Source organism: Macrobrachium rosenbergii, chromosome 55 (assembly GCF_040412425.1).
Source record: "Macrobrachium rosenbergii isolate ZJJX-2024 chromosome 55, ASM4041242v1, whole genome shotgun sequence".
Taxonomy (NCBI): Eukaryota; Metazoa; Arthropoda; class Malacostraca; order Decapoda; family Palaemonidae; genus Macrobrachium; species Macrobrachium rosenbergii.
In genome coordinates this window covers 87,623,662-87,641,537 of record NC_089795.1, presented here as the reverse complement: position 1 = coordinate 87,641,537, position 17,876 = coordinate 87,623,662, and the positions used below count along the sequence as shown (strand labels likewise).

General features: G+C 41.5%; 1 protein-coding gene across 4 annotated transcripts in view; it reads right to left on the bottom strand.

Annotated features, from left to right (window-relative positions):
* Positions 1–17,876, bottom strand: part of LOC136835616 (F-box/LRR-repeat protein 15-like) — a 47,795-nt gene continuing 29,919 nt past the window's right edge. Inside the window, exons 1-7 of one of the 4 annotated variants that reach the window (XM_067099379.1) lie at positions 7,586–7,698; positions 6,395–6,612; positions 5,180–5,332; positions 4,712–4,807; positions 3,823–4,041; positions 2,279–2,479; positions 1–1,513 (exon numbers count right to left, since the gene is read on the bottom strand). In XM_067099379.1, the coding sequence (XP_066955480.1) occupies positions 2,300–2,479; positions 3,823–4,041; positions 4,712–4,807; positions 5,180–5,332; positions 6,395–6,612; position 7,586 (867 nt within the window). In that variant the 5' untranslated portion in view covers positions 7,587–7,698 and the 3' untranslated portion in view covers positions 1–1,513; positions 2,279–2,299. Of the gene's footprint in view, positions 1,514–1,615; positions 2,480–3,822; positions 4,042–4,711; positions 4,808–5,179; positions 5,333–6,394; positions 6,613–7,581; positions 7,699–17,876 lie in introns of those variants that run through there. The other 3 variants (XM_067099378.1, XM_067099381.1, XM_067099380.1) reach the window with 3 other exon arrangements.

Genomic DNA, 17,876 nt, shown 5'->3' with positions numbered 1-17,876 from the left:
TGTGTGTGTGTGTGTGTGTGTGTGTGTATCAACTGAAAGGAAATTAATCATACTTTTAAGTGCTTCAAAATTAATTTGTAAATGTCCACTACATTTTTTTTTAAATTTGATAAAAAGTACTAAAATTTCAATGCATCAACCTAACTAAAGGTAGTAATTTTATTGCCTTACATGTTTAAAGACCCCACAATCAAGTACAATTATTTGGCTTATAAATTTGAACATAGCAATAATACCATAATTCTGTCAAGAAACAAATTTACAGTAGGTGATCAAAGACAATTACTTTAAAGTTCATAAGTAATAAGCCAGAACAGAGTGTTTTGCACAAATGAGTTTTGTACCCACCAAAATCTTGAAGGGTTAAAAGATAAATACATTAACAAAGTTACATTCCATCAGTTAACGCTACAACGATTTCCAGTTTCTCATAAAATTTTATAGCTACCTCCTCTAAGAGAGAAGGATAAAGTGAAGGATGAATATCTTTCATTTTGTTACAATGTTAATCAAACTTAAGGAGAAAATAAATTTCATCTAGCTATGTAATCTGGATATCTGTTTTCTCAATAGTGAATACCATAATTCTAAAACATTCATTTTCACGTCATTTCTACCAGATAAGACTGATGTTACAATTCACAGAGAAAGGAGGTTGACCATCCTCAGAGTCTCACTCAATGCCATTCCCTATTCAACCCATATCTAACCCAATATCTGGTCTTGAAATTTGTATAAGACGGAAAAAGCTCCAGCAGGTGTCACCATCCTGTTGTGATCATTGATTCTGGGAATCAGGCTGCTAGTATCATGAATTGCTACTGCCTCCAATCATGAATAAAACCTCATGTACCAAGAATCTAGCATTAATTCCAGGTCACCCCTCCAACGACTAAAGACCAATGTTAGCAAATATGTCCCTAGCTATTATTGGTGATCACACTTCCAAATGATCCAATTCCTGTACAAACTCCCATGTTGCTTAACTTTAGTGATCAGAAGACCAGCAGTGATTAGAGGAACTTCTTCAAATCTGTCTCTGTTCCCTATGCTACATAAGCAGATAACATCATGATCTGCAATTCTTTCTTTCTTGCAGTTGTGCTTTTTCAGGACTTCTTGTTTGGGAAAGGAGCTGGTTTTTCATCTAGATGAAGACTAGTGATACTGGACAAGATCTAAAAGATGCACCAGTGGGCACACATACTTTTACCAACAACCACAGAAGTTGAGCTACCAGGCTTCAATCATGCAAAGTTAACAAGACCCCAGGGCAGCTGATTACTGGACTGGTGACCTCAAAGTGGCTTAGGAAGACTATTCCCTTCTTCAGTTTCAACTGCTAGGCTTGGTAATCAATCCTATGAATATTTTTCTTTGAACAGGAAGAATACATTCACATCAGTCAACGGCATCTGGCTTGCATGCATAAAGTTTTTGACTCCAGCCTCTGCAGCCAGCCTTCGCTGACTGGCAGTTAATTGGTTGTCCTTCAGGCAAGCCCCATGAGAGACTAGAAATGCAACACAGTATTCTCATTAAACTTGTTCATAATAATAATAATAATAATAATAATAATAATAATAATAATAATAATAATAATAATAATAATAATAATAATAATAATAATAATAATAATAATAATGTAGCCTATGTAATATGTGGCAAAGGTAAAATTAACATAATCCTCACAGACCAGTCAGTCACACACACAAAAGCATAACTTGCAACCATGTGTGAGCTGGACAAAAATATTCTGGCAACATGAAGCACAAAAGTGACTGACAGGATTACATCAGCTTAAGAATGTCAAATGGTAATGACAATCCTCGAATGCCCAGATAAGTCCTATTGGAGATGCCAGTGTCAGTTAACAATGTGAACTTAAGATTTGTGGTACTACCTACCAGGAAAACTGATCTCCAGATACATACAGTATTTGTATTAACATTATCAACTGAAAATTTATGGTACAATCACCCAAGGATACTAGTTTCCAGACACATTTTTGTATCTAATTTATTTTTTCCCTAAAAGATAACTGGCCAAGCACTAATAAAGCCATCAGTTTTGTGCAGCATATGCCTGACAGGCATATACTGCAGTAAACTTTTCCCTTCAATGCATTTTCTTAAGAATAAAAGCTACTAAACTCATTATAAAAATACATGTAGTCCCTTTTAATAAGCTCAACATTTCACTTGAAATATTTACTTGAGGATGGACCTTATAAATATTGTATTGTCACTTTCATTTAAAATCAATATGATATACTAACTTCATAAAACATTTTGAAAGACTAGATTTGAATGTTGATGCCTAGGTGGTTGACCCGTCTTCTTTTCTTGGCAATTTCACAGACATTGTGGTGTGGGATGACTTTTATTCTTTTGATCTGCAAACTGCACAGATAAGTTTCAGATATGTCTCTGCAACCTTCCACATTAAGTACTCTCAGCCTTTTACAGTACTCAATGACCTGTTGAGATTTAATGAAAAGAAAGTTATCATGTACTAACCAATGGTCTTAATAAAAAAGCAGTCACATTAATCAAACAATTCCATTTACTATAAATTTATTACTAGGTACTTTTATTCCGAGAAGTTTAAATAATGTGGCAAGGAGATGAAGAGGTTCCTTCCTATCAAATGTGATATACACAATCCTGACTTAGAAAAATCTGTACATGACAGAAGACAACAATAATTGGGCATGTATAAATCACTTCCTTCAAAAGAGTGAAAAGCAAAATAAAACGTACAAATAAAACAACTGAGGTTTTCAAAAATATCTCCTAGATATAAATTATATAAATGTTTCCTTGAAAAAATCTTAAACATATAATGTTCCTTTTATCAAGCTACTTTTAACAAAGCCTACTTTCTCTGGTAAAGGACCATGTGTCGAGAGGCCAAGCAACCACTCCGCTGTTTCACTTTTCCTTCATTGAATTTGCCTTTATTTATACATTCATGCTCCATATCTTCGTGAATCAGTTATGCATAGCCTACTTTGTATTTAAGTGTGAATTCCAGGCTTACATACGAAAGTAGGAGCATCCTAAGATGCAAGCACAGGCAATTAGGTAAATTAACATGAATTTTTTCCACTGGTACAAGACAGAAGAGAACACAAAAGATCCTCCCAAAACCGAGGTTATGAAAAGTAAAAGCATACATAAAAAAATTGCTTACAAACAACACTAAAATGTGTTTATATACATACCAAAATGCATTTAAACACCACTATTATCTGTTCTGAAAATAATCCAGAACAATCATTAAAGCACAAGAACTGATGAAGAACAAGAAAGCTTATAAAAAAAAAAAACCTCTGAACTACTTATCTAGCACTCAAAAACCCTCAGCACATACTACTGTATCTTACAAACCTGGGTAAAAAATTCTCCCTTCACCTAATTTCCAAATTAACGTAAAGCACTGGATGAAAACATCAAATATGTGAAGATGGGTGAATGAATGACTGGTTTGTGAGTGAACTGAATGAAAAAAGTAATCCAAATTAATACAGTCTGAGGGAAAAGACTGTAGGCTAAGAACAAGTCAGTCAACAGACAATAGGCGATTTAATTTGCCACTGGGAGACCGGAGAAAACCATACGCATCTGTGACAACCTGCTTAGAATAACACGCCTTCTTTTTTTCACTTTGGATGGAAATTCATCCAAACTCACAAATAGGATATATATACAAGTAATGGGTTTCTTGTGAAACAAATACAACTTTTATAACTTTCTGTATTCAAATTTTTTAGACTGAAGTTCTAACACTTGAAAAACATGAGATATTAACTGATCATACCTGTTTAATACCATTTTCACTAACACGCCAACAGTGTGACACATCCAGAACTTCCAGCTCGGGGCAGCCATGAGCTACGAAATATAGTGTATTATCTGAAACTGCCTCTACTCTGGCCAATCTAACTTCCTTCAGTCCTGGGAACTTCATGAAGAAATTCTTGAAGGTTTCATCATCAACATCCCAACAGCCTCTTGCATCAATTTTTTGTAGTCTTGACTGAAAATATCAAATACAGTTAGTAATACACCCTTCTAATAGTGCACAAAGATTTTTATCTATTCAGTGACAACCACTGCTGAGTGACTCATCTACTCCACTGACAAAAATATCTAATCCAAGTCCTTACAGCAGCAAAAAATTGATAAAAAAAAAAATAAAGCATCTCTGTCACTAAAAACAGGACTACGTACATGAATGAACATCTGTGGCAAGTGGGAAGTACATCATTCGGCCACCTTAAAAGAATGGCATTGCCTAACCAAAAAGAAAGAAGTCTTTTCACACCTTCCTGAAAGCTAAAGAAAGTTGTTTCACAACAAACAATCAATCAATATTTGGCCACACAATACACCTGGAAAGAAGTCTGGGTTAAAGGAACAACAAGTAATGTATGTAGTATCCAAGGTAGTGTACTTGGTCATGCTGATTTGCATCAGAGAAGGAATGAGGGCTATGAAAGGCTAGTTGCATAGCCCTCTAGTAAGCACACAGCGTAAATAATAACTGCAATAATGGTCACCTGCTGCTGCTAACCAATCATAAATTATTTTACAGATGGAGCTACACCTTTACAATTTTTCTGGGGTACAGGATCAAAACTCTATTTGAAGAAAAGCAACAATGTGGATAAAAGTAGTATTGTGTCAATTGAATCCCAAAATATTACCAGATGCAACGTGATGACCTGCCATCCACCTCTTGTTAGCCAAGGTGAGTCCGCAAGAGAGAGGCTGGTGAGTTTCTTGCAGTTCACAACAGCACTCTGAATATATGGGAAAATTCACTTTAAGTTAGCAAGAGATAACTATGGTGTACAGTATAATTGAGACATTGGTATAAAACATGAAAAATATTGTTCTAAAAAACTGAAATTCTTTATCTCTGTAGCTGGCTAGGATAAACCATATACAAGGTCTTTGTGCCTCTTGAACAAACAGTGAAAATACTTAAGGAAGATGTTTCAATACCAAATTTTTAAAGCATCACTTTAAAGTTATTTCAAAGATAAACTGGGTACTGGGTACATACCTAAAATTTCAAACATTCTTCTGGAATGAGCAACCAAGGTATACCTTACATACGAACAGGATAATTAAACTATGCTGTAAGTACAAAATTATCATGTTTGTTTTACCTGCAAAGCTGCTCCATTGAGACCTTCACAGCCATTGAGATTCACTGAGAGAAGATTACGGTTGTTAAGGAAGAGCTGAACTAAAGAATCATCCACTATCCAACCACAGTTGGCGACAGATATCCAACGCAAGCACTTACACGGCACAGTCAGCTGTAGACAAAGAAAAACAAGTATTAACTAAGAAATTCAATCAAATATAGCAAACATTATAACAATCAGCATATTTCTCAAATACTAAGCATTACTTAAGTTTCTTTCTCATGTCTTTGATGCAATTAGTATAGTCATCCAAACCCAGTACTGTACTGGAATCTGTATCATTTATGCTTTCTTTTAAATACAGCAGCAATCTTCTTTTTTCCAAGTACACATCAACAACAATAACAAAACAAGAATACTATATCTTGAATCATTTTAACTGAGAATTTTTTTGAAAGAGCAAAAGTTTGTACTTGCACATGCAATTGGTCACAGTTTGTCTTGTTTTACCAGCAGTGAGAGAAGCAATACAATCATTTTCTTCCTGATACTCCCTTCATCTACAAGTCATCCATCACCTAGAGATGTAGTCTTCCAGAATCATGTTCATATACTTCTAACTTCAATGGTTAGTTGGTGTCTACTCTTTTCCACAACTTTTCAAATACAGTGTAAACCACCTGTGTTACTCTCTGGGTGTTTCACTGATACAGTAACCCTTGAGATCACTTGGTATCTGACTCATACAAAAACCTTCTGTGCTCTTCTGGATCCATCAGATTTTAACAAAAAATCTGGGACTCCTCAGCTTCTAGACCTCTTCCTAAACTGCAATTTGGCACAACATGATCAATCAATGGAGTGGTGATGAAACAAAATGAAGTTTTGTAACAAAAAAGTTTCAAACACGCCCATCATTTATATATGGATTACCCACCTCCCATCCCCTCATTATCACTTTTTAGTATCACTTATACAAAAAGTTAGGAGAGCAATGAGTTCCTAATGAAAGGTCTATAATTCACGCACATGAGCAATCACTATTCTTCTGTTGGATAGATGTCTATGGACAGAGCTGAGACTGTGCATGTGGGTACAGTATCATGTCTGAGTTTGTATGAAAAAGTTTGTTTTACAAAATGCAAACTTAATATTTCTAACACACTTCTAAGCTCATACCATCAAGAATTTTACTTACAGGAAATTAACATTCAAGAAAGAGTCAAACCATACCTTTTGGAACACTTCATTTGTCATTTTACATTTTGACAAATCTAAATTAGTACATGACGCCATGTAGTGGATGTGAAGTTCACGAAATCCTTGACAAACACTCCGTAAACGACAGAGGTCCATAGCAGATAATCTTGGAAATATATGTCGGAAAATAACATCATCCCAGGGCAAATCAGTAAGCTGCAATGATTCCTTTTTTTTCTCTCCTCCTTCCACTGCAAACAAAGGAAAAAACAATAACAATAATATGGAACATAACAAAACAAATACTGTGCTGCACTATTTTATTTACAGCAAAGGTAAGCAGTGAGGGTGACCTATCCTATTACCATAATCCAGGTAGAACTGTTTCTAATACAAATATGAATACTAAGCATATACTGTAACTATTATACTCCCATAAATAATTTTTTAGGATGTAAAGATTTTACTGATTTTAAATACAGATAACTGTACAGTGCTGTATAAGTGATTTTTACAGCATTCAAGACAAAGTTTATCACTATAGTATAGTGATTTTTACAGCATTCAAGACAAAGTTTATCACTACATTATAGTGATTTTTACAGCATTCAAGACAAAGTTTAAAAAAAATGTTAAAAAACAGGCAAAAGTAAATCAATGCAAAAGAATACACAGAATCTCCTTTAGTTGTTTAGTGCTTTACTCATAATGCAAAACAATGAATAATGTCCCATCATTAAAGTAGAAAATAAAAAATAATATAATGACAAAATAAGTGTATTAGGAGAAAACAACTTGCAGGAAACATGGCTAAAGAAAACCTCTTCATCAGAGCTGTACCGCACTGTATGTGACTCTGATGAATACGTATTTATTTCCACTGTAAATAACTGGTTATACCATACAGCCTACTAACTGGGGTTTCCCAGTGGAGGTCCCGATATATACTTTGGGAAGTTAACCAAACGTTTCGATGGAATGGAAGTGAATATCAAATTCGCTAGAATCACATCAAAATGATAAGAAAATGGCCAGATTTAACCGTTTTTGAAGGAATGGCGACAATTTAAGCAGATTTTTGTTTTTCATGGCAACCTACATGACTTGTCGAACTACTAAATCAAAATCATCAAATATGACACATGCACGACAATTTGATCATTGACTGGCAAGAGTTTGACATCTCTAACACAAGATGAAGGTTCAACAAAAAGATTTACCTACTTTGGCTAATTCTCTGTTGTAATGTTAATGAAATTTATCAGCGTCACACATAATGAGCGATCTGTTGAGGCCTAATACAACAAATTACTTTTTGTGGATCTTTTCTTTTGAAAGGTTTCCTTCAGCAATAATTAATGGCACGTCCTCTCCATTTTAATAATATCTATAAAATTTAGCTACAGAAACGTGTAATACCCATATAAAAAATCTAAATTACTTTCAAAATTATTTTCTTTAAATTATTATCCTGTAACTCCTATATTTTACGCCATGATCGTTTATTCAATCACAGTGTATTGAAGGAAACGCTCCCTGAAAACATTCACATGGTTTAGATATGAAAATAACATTAGATAGCGTACTAAACTTTCTACCTCTAATCGTGTCTTTGATAAAGCCAGGCTGTTACTCAAGAGGTCTCTCCAGTTCGTTTTATCTCCTTACTGTACTGTACAATGTACAATATTGCATTCATTAGTGAATAAGGTGTATATATATATACTGTATATATAAATCACACATTACCACAGGTGAAAAATAAGAGACGGGGTGTAGGTCCTGACCGGTTTCGACTTTATTTCCAAGCCATTGACGAAGGACTGATACAGAGTATAAGAGGTCACAAATATATATACTACAGGAACAGTACAGACGAACATACACAACCGTTAGAGACTACGTATCCACCCACCGGTCAGTGTCGAGGTAGGAGTGGCCTTCAAAACTCATTTGGCTAAAAATCACAATATACTCTCAGGGGACAATACTGAAAAACATACCGACCTTAGGCGACCTCAGATCCACACCTGACAGATGTCAGGGAGGCGGAGTTTGGAAACTCATTAGCACTACTGCCCCTGTACTGTGTTTACAAATATGATAATCCTATATTCATACATCTCTAGTGCCTGCCTTAAAATCTAAACAATGTACAAATTTCTTTTGATATTAAAGGATCAAGTTTATACATCCCTTGACTGATATTCATATTATGGTTGTAACTTTCTTTTATAAAGCTAGATTCAATGATACTCCTTTCCAGTTCATTATTAAGAATATACAATCCTTCTTGCCCCTTTCCAGTTGATAGCATGAGTGTTTTCACCAACATGTACAAAAATACCGCTGTTCCCCTGTGCATATCTCACACATTTCTTATGCTGTTCAATTCTTTTTTCCAGTGCTTTCCCCGTTTGGCCAATATAAAAGTTGTCACAAGACTTACATGGAATTTTATATACACACCTTTTAGTATTGTCAGGGAAGTTCTTGATAAGTACATTTTTCATTGTTTTATTGTTCTTAAATGCGACATTAACACCAAAATTCTTAAGAAGATGGGGGATATCTTTCATATTATTATTATAAGGCAGTACAATCAAATTTTTTGTGTGTGTAAGGTTCTTTTTGGTTTTGATACATAGTCTTTTATGCCGCATCAAGTGCGCTGTTTAATACACTGTCAGGATATTTCAATCTCTTGCCTGCATTCCTAATCTTATCTATTTCCTCATCAATAAATTCAGGGCTACATACCCGCAATGCTCTTAAAAACATAGATGAAAACACTGATTTTTTAACCTTATTGCTTTGTCCGGAATAGAAATGCACATAAGAAGAAATATTAGTGGGTTTTCTATACACACTATATTTAAACCCACTACTATTTCTTCGTATGAGGACATCCAAAAAGGGTAAGCACCCATCATTTTCCATTTCCATAGTGAATTTAATTGATGGTACTAATTGATTTAACTTGACAAAAAAGTTATTTGCATCTTGGTTCCCTGGCCATACACAAATTATGTCGTCAACATACCTAAACCACGTTACATTGCGTGGGATTATGTTGCTTAATATTTTCTTTTCAAAAAATTCCATGTATATGTTACTTAACACTGGGGATAGAGGGTTTCCCAATTGCCATGCCAAAATTTTGTGAGTAAAATTTACCATTAAATTCAAATTTACATTCTTTCACGCATAATTTAATGAGTTCAGTTAAAGTACTTTTTGAAAATGGGATATCCAGCTGTGTATTCTCTAATAATTCAGATTAAAAACTCCATCAGATCATCAACTGGCACCTTTGTGAACAGTGATACATCAAAACTTACAAGCCTGGATGCACTATTAATCTGTACACTATTTAGTTTGTTTATCAGGTCCACATTATTCGTGATATTAGCATTTGAGATGGTACCTACTAATGGGTTGAGAATATCTACTAGTTACTTCGCTAGCTTGTAAGATGTGGAACCAACTGAACTGATAGTTGGCCTGGCAGGAAAGTTTGTTTTGTGAGTTTTTATTGTACCATACATGTATGGTAGCGATGGAGAGGTCACACAACTTTATAAGGCTTTCGTTACCTTTTAACAGGTTTTTCACTTTCCTATTGAAACCACTGTTCACATTGTCTAACGGGTTCTTATTTAATTCTTTATATGTGCTATCATCACCCAAAATATTTTCCATTTTCTCTATGTATTCACTTTTATTTAAAATTACAAGAGCGCCTGATTTATCTGCTTTTGTCATATGTATATTTTTATCTTTTTTCAGTTCAGCTCTCCTAGGCCTGGCCCGAAGGATTAGATTTATTTTACATGTATAAGAACCAATTGGTTACCTAGCAATTGGACCTACAGCTTATTGTGGAATCCGAACCACATTATAGCGAGAAATGAATTTCTATCACCAAAAATAAATTCCTCTAATTCTAGAGAGAGAGAGAGAGAACAAAATTGTTTCGAGAGTCAGGTCAAGTCTCCATCATAGATAAAATATAAAGAGAATTTTTTTTTGTCTGTGAAAATGCATATTAAATAATTTTTATATCTTAGAGCTTTATTATAATTAAGATTTGATTCAAATGACTTCAGAATGTCCAGGGTAAGAAACGTCCCAAAAGTTGATCAGTCTTTTCAATAGAGATAATTTCTGTGATTGACATCTTCAACAGAAAGGACGAAAAGAAGAAATTCTCTCCTATGCAGGAAGATGGTAACGAATCAATCAACATCAATCATTTCCTGATGATGGCGGTTTTCATTAACAAGAAAGGTACTTGAAAAGTAAAGGAAGAAAGAAAGAAAAACAAAGACATTTTTTTTTCGGTGAGCACCACTTATAAAAATTAGTTTCCAAAATTTCTTTTCTTGTTCGATCTGCAAAAAGACACTCTCTCTCTCTCTCAAGACTTTATGCTGTCCTCCTCTCTCTCTCTCTCTCTCTCAAGACTTTATGCTGTCCTCTCTCTCTCTCTCTCTCTCGTCTGTTGAACAAAGAACTAAGAGAGACAAAGGAAACTGGGGAGGAATTTATTGATGTGTCTTTATGGAGGCATAAAATTCGGAACGGGGGAAGGAGGAGGGGGGCATGTTCCTTCAGGTCCTACAAGGACCCTTTCGGCAAATCTCACGAATGGCCCAATGGCTTCCTCTGTCACTGCCCCTATTTCTTGTTATTTTTCTTTCCTTTCGATTCATACCCTAATCCAATCTCGGTGATTGAGTCGACAAGTTTTTGCAGTGGCTTTTCGTTCTCTCTCTCTCTCTCTCTCTCTCTCTCCGGTTCTTCATTGGAGGGGTGGCTAGAGCTCTCGGCTAGCACGCTGTTGGCCCAGCGTTCGAGTCTCTGGCTGGCCAGTGAAGAATTAGAAGAATTTATTTCTGGTGATAGAAGAAGTTCATTTCTCGTCATAATGTGGTTCGGATTCCACAATAAGCTGTAGGTTCCGTTGCTAGGTAACCAATTGGCTCTTAGCCACGTAAAATAAGTCTAATCCTTCGGGCCAGCCCTAGGAGAGCTTAATCAACTCAGTGGTCTGGTTAAACTAAGATATACTTAACTTTCTCTCTCTCTCTCTCTCTCTCTCTCTCTCTCTCTCTCTCTCTCTCTCTCTCTCTCGATAAAAGGGGGCGGCGAGCGGCTGTAATAAAATTGCACTAGTCTTTTGTCGACTACAATATGGTAATAATATGTTATCCCTTCCAAGTGCAATCCTGCGCAGTCCATTACCTGATAAACAGGGTTATGTATTAGTAAATGCAAGCGAGGACATGGGCGCAGCGTGCATGCAAAGACAGACACAAACATATATACGTATGTATATATATATATATATATATATATATATATATATAATATATATACAAGTATATGACTTAAGGAAACCCAGAACAGACACTGGAAGTGGACAGACTACAGACAGTGTGAGAATGATGGTTGATCTATTCACGGAAAATATGAGATGTATATTATATATGAGGTCTCAGGAAAGAAAATTCTTCAGAGTGAAACTGAAAGCCGCAAACCTGCATACACAGCCTAACCTGAATAGACAGCTTAGATTGGATAGACACCCTAACCTGAATGGACATCCTAACCTGAATAGACATCCTAACCTGAATAAACACCCTGTCCTGAATAGACATTCTAACCTGAACAGACATCCTAACCTGAATAGACACCCTGACCTGAATAGACATCTTAACCTGAATAGACATCCTAACCTCAATAGACAGCTTAGCCTGGATAGACACCCTAACCTGAATAGACATCCTAACCTGAATAGACATCCTAACCTGAATAGACATCCTAATCTGAAGACATCCTAAACTGAATAAACATCCTAATCTGAACAGACATCCTAACCTGAATAGACATCCTAACCTGAACAAACATCCTAACCTTGATAGACACCCTGACCTAAATAAACACCCTGACCTGAATAGACATCCTAACCTGAACAGACATCCTAACCTCAATAGACAGCTTAGCCTGGATAGACACCCTAACCTGAATAGACAACCTAACCTGAAGACATCCTAACCTGAATAAACATCCTAATCTGAATAGACATCCTAACCTGAATAGACATCCTAATCTGAAGACATCCTAACCTGAATAAACATCCTAATCTGAACAAACATCCTAACCTGAACAGACATCCTAACCTTAATAGACTGCTTAACCTGAATAGACATCCTAACCTGAATAGACACCCTGACCTGAATAAACACCCTGACCTGAATAGACATCCTATCTAGCCTGAATAGACATCCTAACCTCAATAGACTGCTTAACCTGAATAGTCATCCTAACCTGAATAGACATCCTAATCTGAAGACATCCAAACCTGAATAAGCATCCTAATCTGAACAGACATCCTAATCTGAAGACATCCTAACCTGAATAAACATCCTAATCTGAACAGACATCCTAACCTGAATAGACATCCTAACCTCAGTAGACTGCTTAACCTGAATAGTCATCCTAACCTGAATAGACATCCTAACCTGAACAGACATCCTAACCTGAATAGACACTCTGACCTGAATAAACACCCTGCCCTGAATAGACATCCTAACCTCAATAGACTGCTTAACCTGAATAGACATCCTAACCTGAATAGACATCTTCACCTGAATAGACAGCCTAGCCTGAATAGACAGCTTAGATTGGATAGACAGCATAACCTGAATAGACATTATAACTTGGATAGATTCAGGGACGTAACCAGAAATTTATTAAGGAGCGGCAACAAGCCCCTACAGCTGGGGGGTTTGTGTATTTTACCAATTTTAGAGGCATTTTGATGCACATGAAATGTATATTTTTGACATATCCAAGAAGCAGTATTAAGTGCTTCATCCCCTCGTGGAATAATAATAATAATAATGGAAAGAGAAACACACAAGATTCTTGTGTATAACTTGTTTACTGGTAAATATTTACATATTACTTTGATCTCGAGCACGTTCAGGTCCTAACTGTGACCCTTTTTCAAGAGATGAGGTGGTCAGGCTGGTTCAAGGCCCAGCAATCATCTCTTGAAAAAGGGTCACAGTTAGGACCTGAACGTGCTCGAGATCAAAGTATAATATGTAAATATTTACCAGTAAACAAGTTATACACAAGAATCTTGTGGGGTTTCTCTTTCCATCTTCAGAAGAAAACTGAAAGAAGTTTTTGTTTGGTTCAATAATAATAATAATAATAATTTTTGCTATTTTCCCTTACGATTAAAGAGACTATCTCATTACACATCACTTTCACAGATTTAAAGAATGATAAAAACATTTATCGAAAACTTATGCCATTCACCTGCAATCATTCCGTGAAGAGAGCACCAGTTCCATTAGAGCTCCAAACTGAAATTATCAAATTGCTAGGTACAGAGGAGGAGAAATGGATGCTGGATTCATTAAAAGCTATATGGGAAGAGGAAGAAACGCCAAGGGACTGAGAGGAGAGTCTAATGGTATATTTATGCAGGCAGAAGGGAGATGCCATGGAGTTCGGTAACCTCAGAGGAATTAAACTAACAGGGCATGGATTGAAAGTTTTAGAGAGGATACTGGATGAGAGATGAAGAGAAATTGTAAAGATCGGGAAACAGCACGATGGATTCATGAGAGGAAGAGGAACGGTGGAGGTCATCTTCATAGTAAGACAGCTACATGAAAAGAGGCTAGAGGGAAACCAGGAGCTTTATTGTGCATTTATAGACATGGAGAAAGGAGAAGTGGCGTTTTGGTGTTTGAGGAAGAGGAAAGACCCAGAAAAGTTGACAAGGCTGATCGAGACGGTATGTCAGAGAACGAGCACAAAAGTAATATTAGCAGTTGAGAAAACAGAAAACTTTGAAGTTAGTGTTGGATTACACCATTTTTGTTTGTGCTGGTCATGGATGTGTTGAGATCAGGAATGAAGTGCTGTGGGAATTGTTCTACGCTGTTGATCTGGTCATTATTGCTGAGGATGAGGAGGACCTACAGAGAAGGGCTGGAGAGTGGCAGGAGTCTTTAGAGAACCTGTTAGAGGAAGAAGATCGAGAGGAAGACGGAGAATTATGTGGCGAGATAAAGTGAAGGAAGATAGGGAGAGAAGAGGTTTGGTGGAGGATGATGCCTTGGATAGAAGGCAGTGGAGAAGACGCATCAGGCCACCGACCCCTCTCTCTCTCTCTCAGCCAGAATCCTTCACGTCTTCAGTTTATTACTATACTAACGCGAGGTCTTCTGAAGCCCCGATGAAGCTGGATTCGGGGCCAAGATCCTTCACATATAACACTAACAAGAGGTCCTGTGAAGCTCCTCGAAGCTGGACTTGAAGCCTGAATCTTTCTCCTCCTCCTACCCGTCTTCAGAAATCACCAGAGGGCATATTCAAAAACTAAGGTATACATCAACCACCAAGAGTTGTTAAGCAAAGGGTCGACGCACTTGAAAGCTGCAGTTCAGGAAACAAGGTTGGGATTGGGGAAAAGAAAGTTTGCCAGTGCGAACAGGGCAGAGATCCCGTGGATAAGAGAAACAGAAAGAAGGGAACACGATCCTCATGAATCAAGCATTAGTAACTTTGCTCCTGCTCATTATTTTGCCCCTCTTAAAGTGGTGACCAGGAACTACTCCACGCCCCTAACGGACTAAATACGGCGCTGTAACAAGCGTTCGGGCGTGCTGACTCTCGTCGGCTAATCACCACTCCAATTAAGAGGGCAATAGTGAGCATGGACGTAGAGTTTCCTGTGCAAGTATGTGTAAATGTGTATGTGAGTGAGTGGTATGTGAGCGCGCTCAATTGTTTGTGTGTATGCAAGGGGTGTATGTGAGGGGTGGATAGGTAGGTAGGAAGGAGGGAGAGGGTAGGATAGGTAGGTAGGAGGAGGAGGGTGGGTGTAAGAGTATGCAAGATTTTGTGAGTACTTGAAGTGTTCCTATTCATTTCTGAATTTTTTTTCCTCATCCTTGTTTCTAACCCATATTATTCTATTTGTCTGAGCCGAGATGAGCCGCCGACAACACCTTGAGACACGCAACGGGCGGGAAGGGCGAGCGACCAGCAGTTGGGGGGCTGCTGGCCGCTCCACCCGACCCGCCACACCACCGATACGACCAAGACAAGAGGAGCTGCCGCCGACACCTGGAGACGCGCAACGGGGGGAAGGGCGGCGACCAGCAGTTGGGGGCTGCTGGCGCTCCACCCAACCCGCCACACCACCGATACGACCGAGCCAAGAGGAGCCGCCGCCGACATCTGGAGACGCGCAACGGGCGGGAAGGGCGGCGACCAGCAGTTGGGGCTGCTGGCGCTCCACCCAACCCGCCACACCACCCGTACGACCAAGCCAATAGGAGCCGCCGCCGACATCTGGAGACGCGCAACGGGCGGGAAGGGCGAGCGACCAGCAGTTGGGGGCTGCTGGCGCTCCACCCAAACCCGCCACACCACCGATACGACCGAGCCAATAGGAGCCGCCGCCGACACCTGGAGACGCGCAACAGGCGGGAAGGGCGGCGACCAGCAGTTGGGGGCTGCTGGCGCTCCACCCAACCCGCCACACCACCGATCGACCGAGCCAAGAGGAGCCGCCGCCGACATCTGGAGACGCCGCAACGGGCGGGAAGGGCGGCGACCAGCAGTTGGGGGCTGCTGGCCGCTCCACCCAACCCGCCACACCACCGATACGACCGAGCCAAGAGGAGGAGCCGCCGCCGACACATCTGGAGACGCGCGCAACGGGCGGGAAGGGCGCGGCGACCAGCAGTTGGGGGCTGCTGGCGCTCCACCCAACCCGCCACACCACCGATACGACCGAGCCAAGAGGAGCCGCCGCCGACATCTGGAGACGCGCAACGGCGGGAAGGGCGGCGACCAGCAGTTGGGGGCTGCTGGCCGCTCCACCCGACCCGCCACACCACCGATACGACCAAGCCAAGAGGAGCCGCCGCCGACATCTGGAGACGCGCAACGGGCGGAAGGGCGGCGACCAGCAGTTGGGGGCTGCTGGCGCTCCACCCGACCCGCCACACCACCGATACGACCAAGCCAAGAGGAGCCGCCGCCGACATCTGGAGACGCGCAACGGGTGGGAAGGGCGGCGACCAGCAGTTGGGGGCTGCTGGCCGCTCCACCCAACCCGCCACACCACCGATCGACCGAGCCAAGAGGAGCCGCCGCCGACATCTGGAGACGCGCAACGGGCGGGAAGGGCGGCGACCAGCAGTTGGGGGCTGCTGGCGCTCCACCCAACCCGCCACACCACCGATACGACCAAGCCAGAGGAGCCGCCGCCGACACCTGGAGACGCGCAACGGGCGGGAAGGGCGGCGACCAGCAGTTGGGGCTGCTGGCCGCTCCACCCAACCCGCCACACCACCGATCGACCAAGCCAAGAGGAGCCGCCGCCGACACCTGGAGACGCGCAACGGGCGGGAAGGGCGGCGACCAGCAGTTGGGGGCTGCTGGCGCTCCACCCAACCCGCCACACCACCGATACGACCAAGCCAAGAGGAGCCGCCGCCGACATCTGGAGGCGGCAACGGGCGGGAAGGGCGGCGACCAGCAGTTGGGGGCTGCTGGCGCTCCACCCAACCCGCCACACCACCGATACGACCGAGCCAAGAGGAGCCGCCGCCGACATCTGGAGACGAGCAACGGGCGGGAAGGGCGGCGACCAGCAGTTGGGGCTGCTGGCGCTCCACCCGACCCGCCACACCACCGATACGACCGAGCCAAGAGGAGCCGCCGCCCGACATCTGGAGACGCGCAACGGGCGGGAAGGGCGGCGACCAGCAGTTGGGGGCTGCTGGCGCTCCACCCAACCCGCCACACCACCGATACGACCAAGCCAAGAGGAGCGCCGCCGCCGACACCTGGAGACGCGCGCAACGGGCGGGAAGGGCGGCGACCAGCAGTTGGGGCTGCTGGCCGCTCCACCCAACCCGCCACCACCACCGATCGACCAAGCCAAGAGGAGCCGCCGCCGACACCTGGAGACGCGCAACGGGCGGGAAGGGCGAGCGACCAGCAGTTGGGGGCTGCTGGCGCTCCACCCGACCCGCCACACCACCCGTCACGACCCGAGCCAAGAGGAGCCGCCGCCGACATCTGGAGACGCGCAACGGGCGGGAAGGGCGGCGACCAGCAGTTGGGGGCTGCTGGCGCTCCACCCGACCCGCCACACCACCGATACGACCAAGCCAAGAGGAGCCGCCGCCGACATCTGGAGACGCCGCAACGGGCGGGAAGGGCGGCGACCAGCAGTTGGGGGCTGCTGGCCGCTCCACCCGACCCGCCACACCACCGATACGACCAAGCCAAGAGGAGCCGCCGCCGACATCTGGAGACGCGCAACGGGCGGGAAGGGCGGCGACCAGCAGTTGGGGGCTGCTGGCGCTCCACCCGACCCGCCACACCACCGATACGACCGAGCCAAGAGGAGCCGCCGCCGACATCTGGAGACGCGCAACGGGCGGGAAGGGCGGCGACCAGCAGTTGG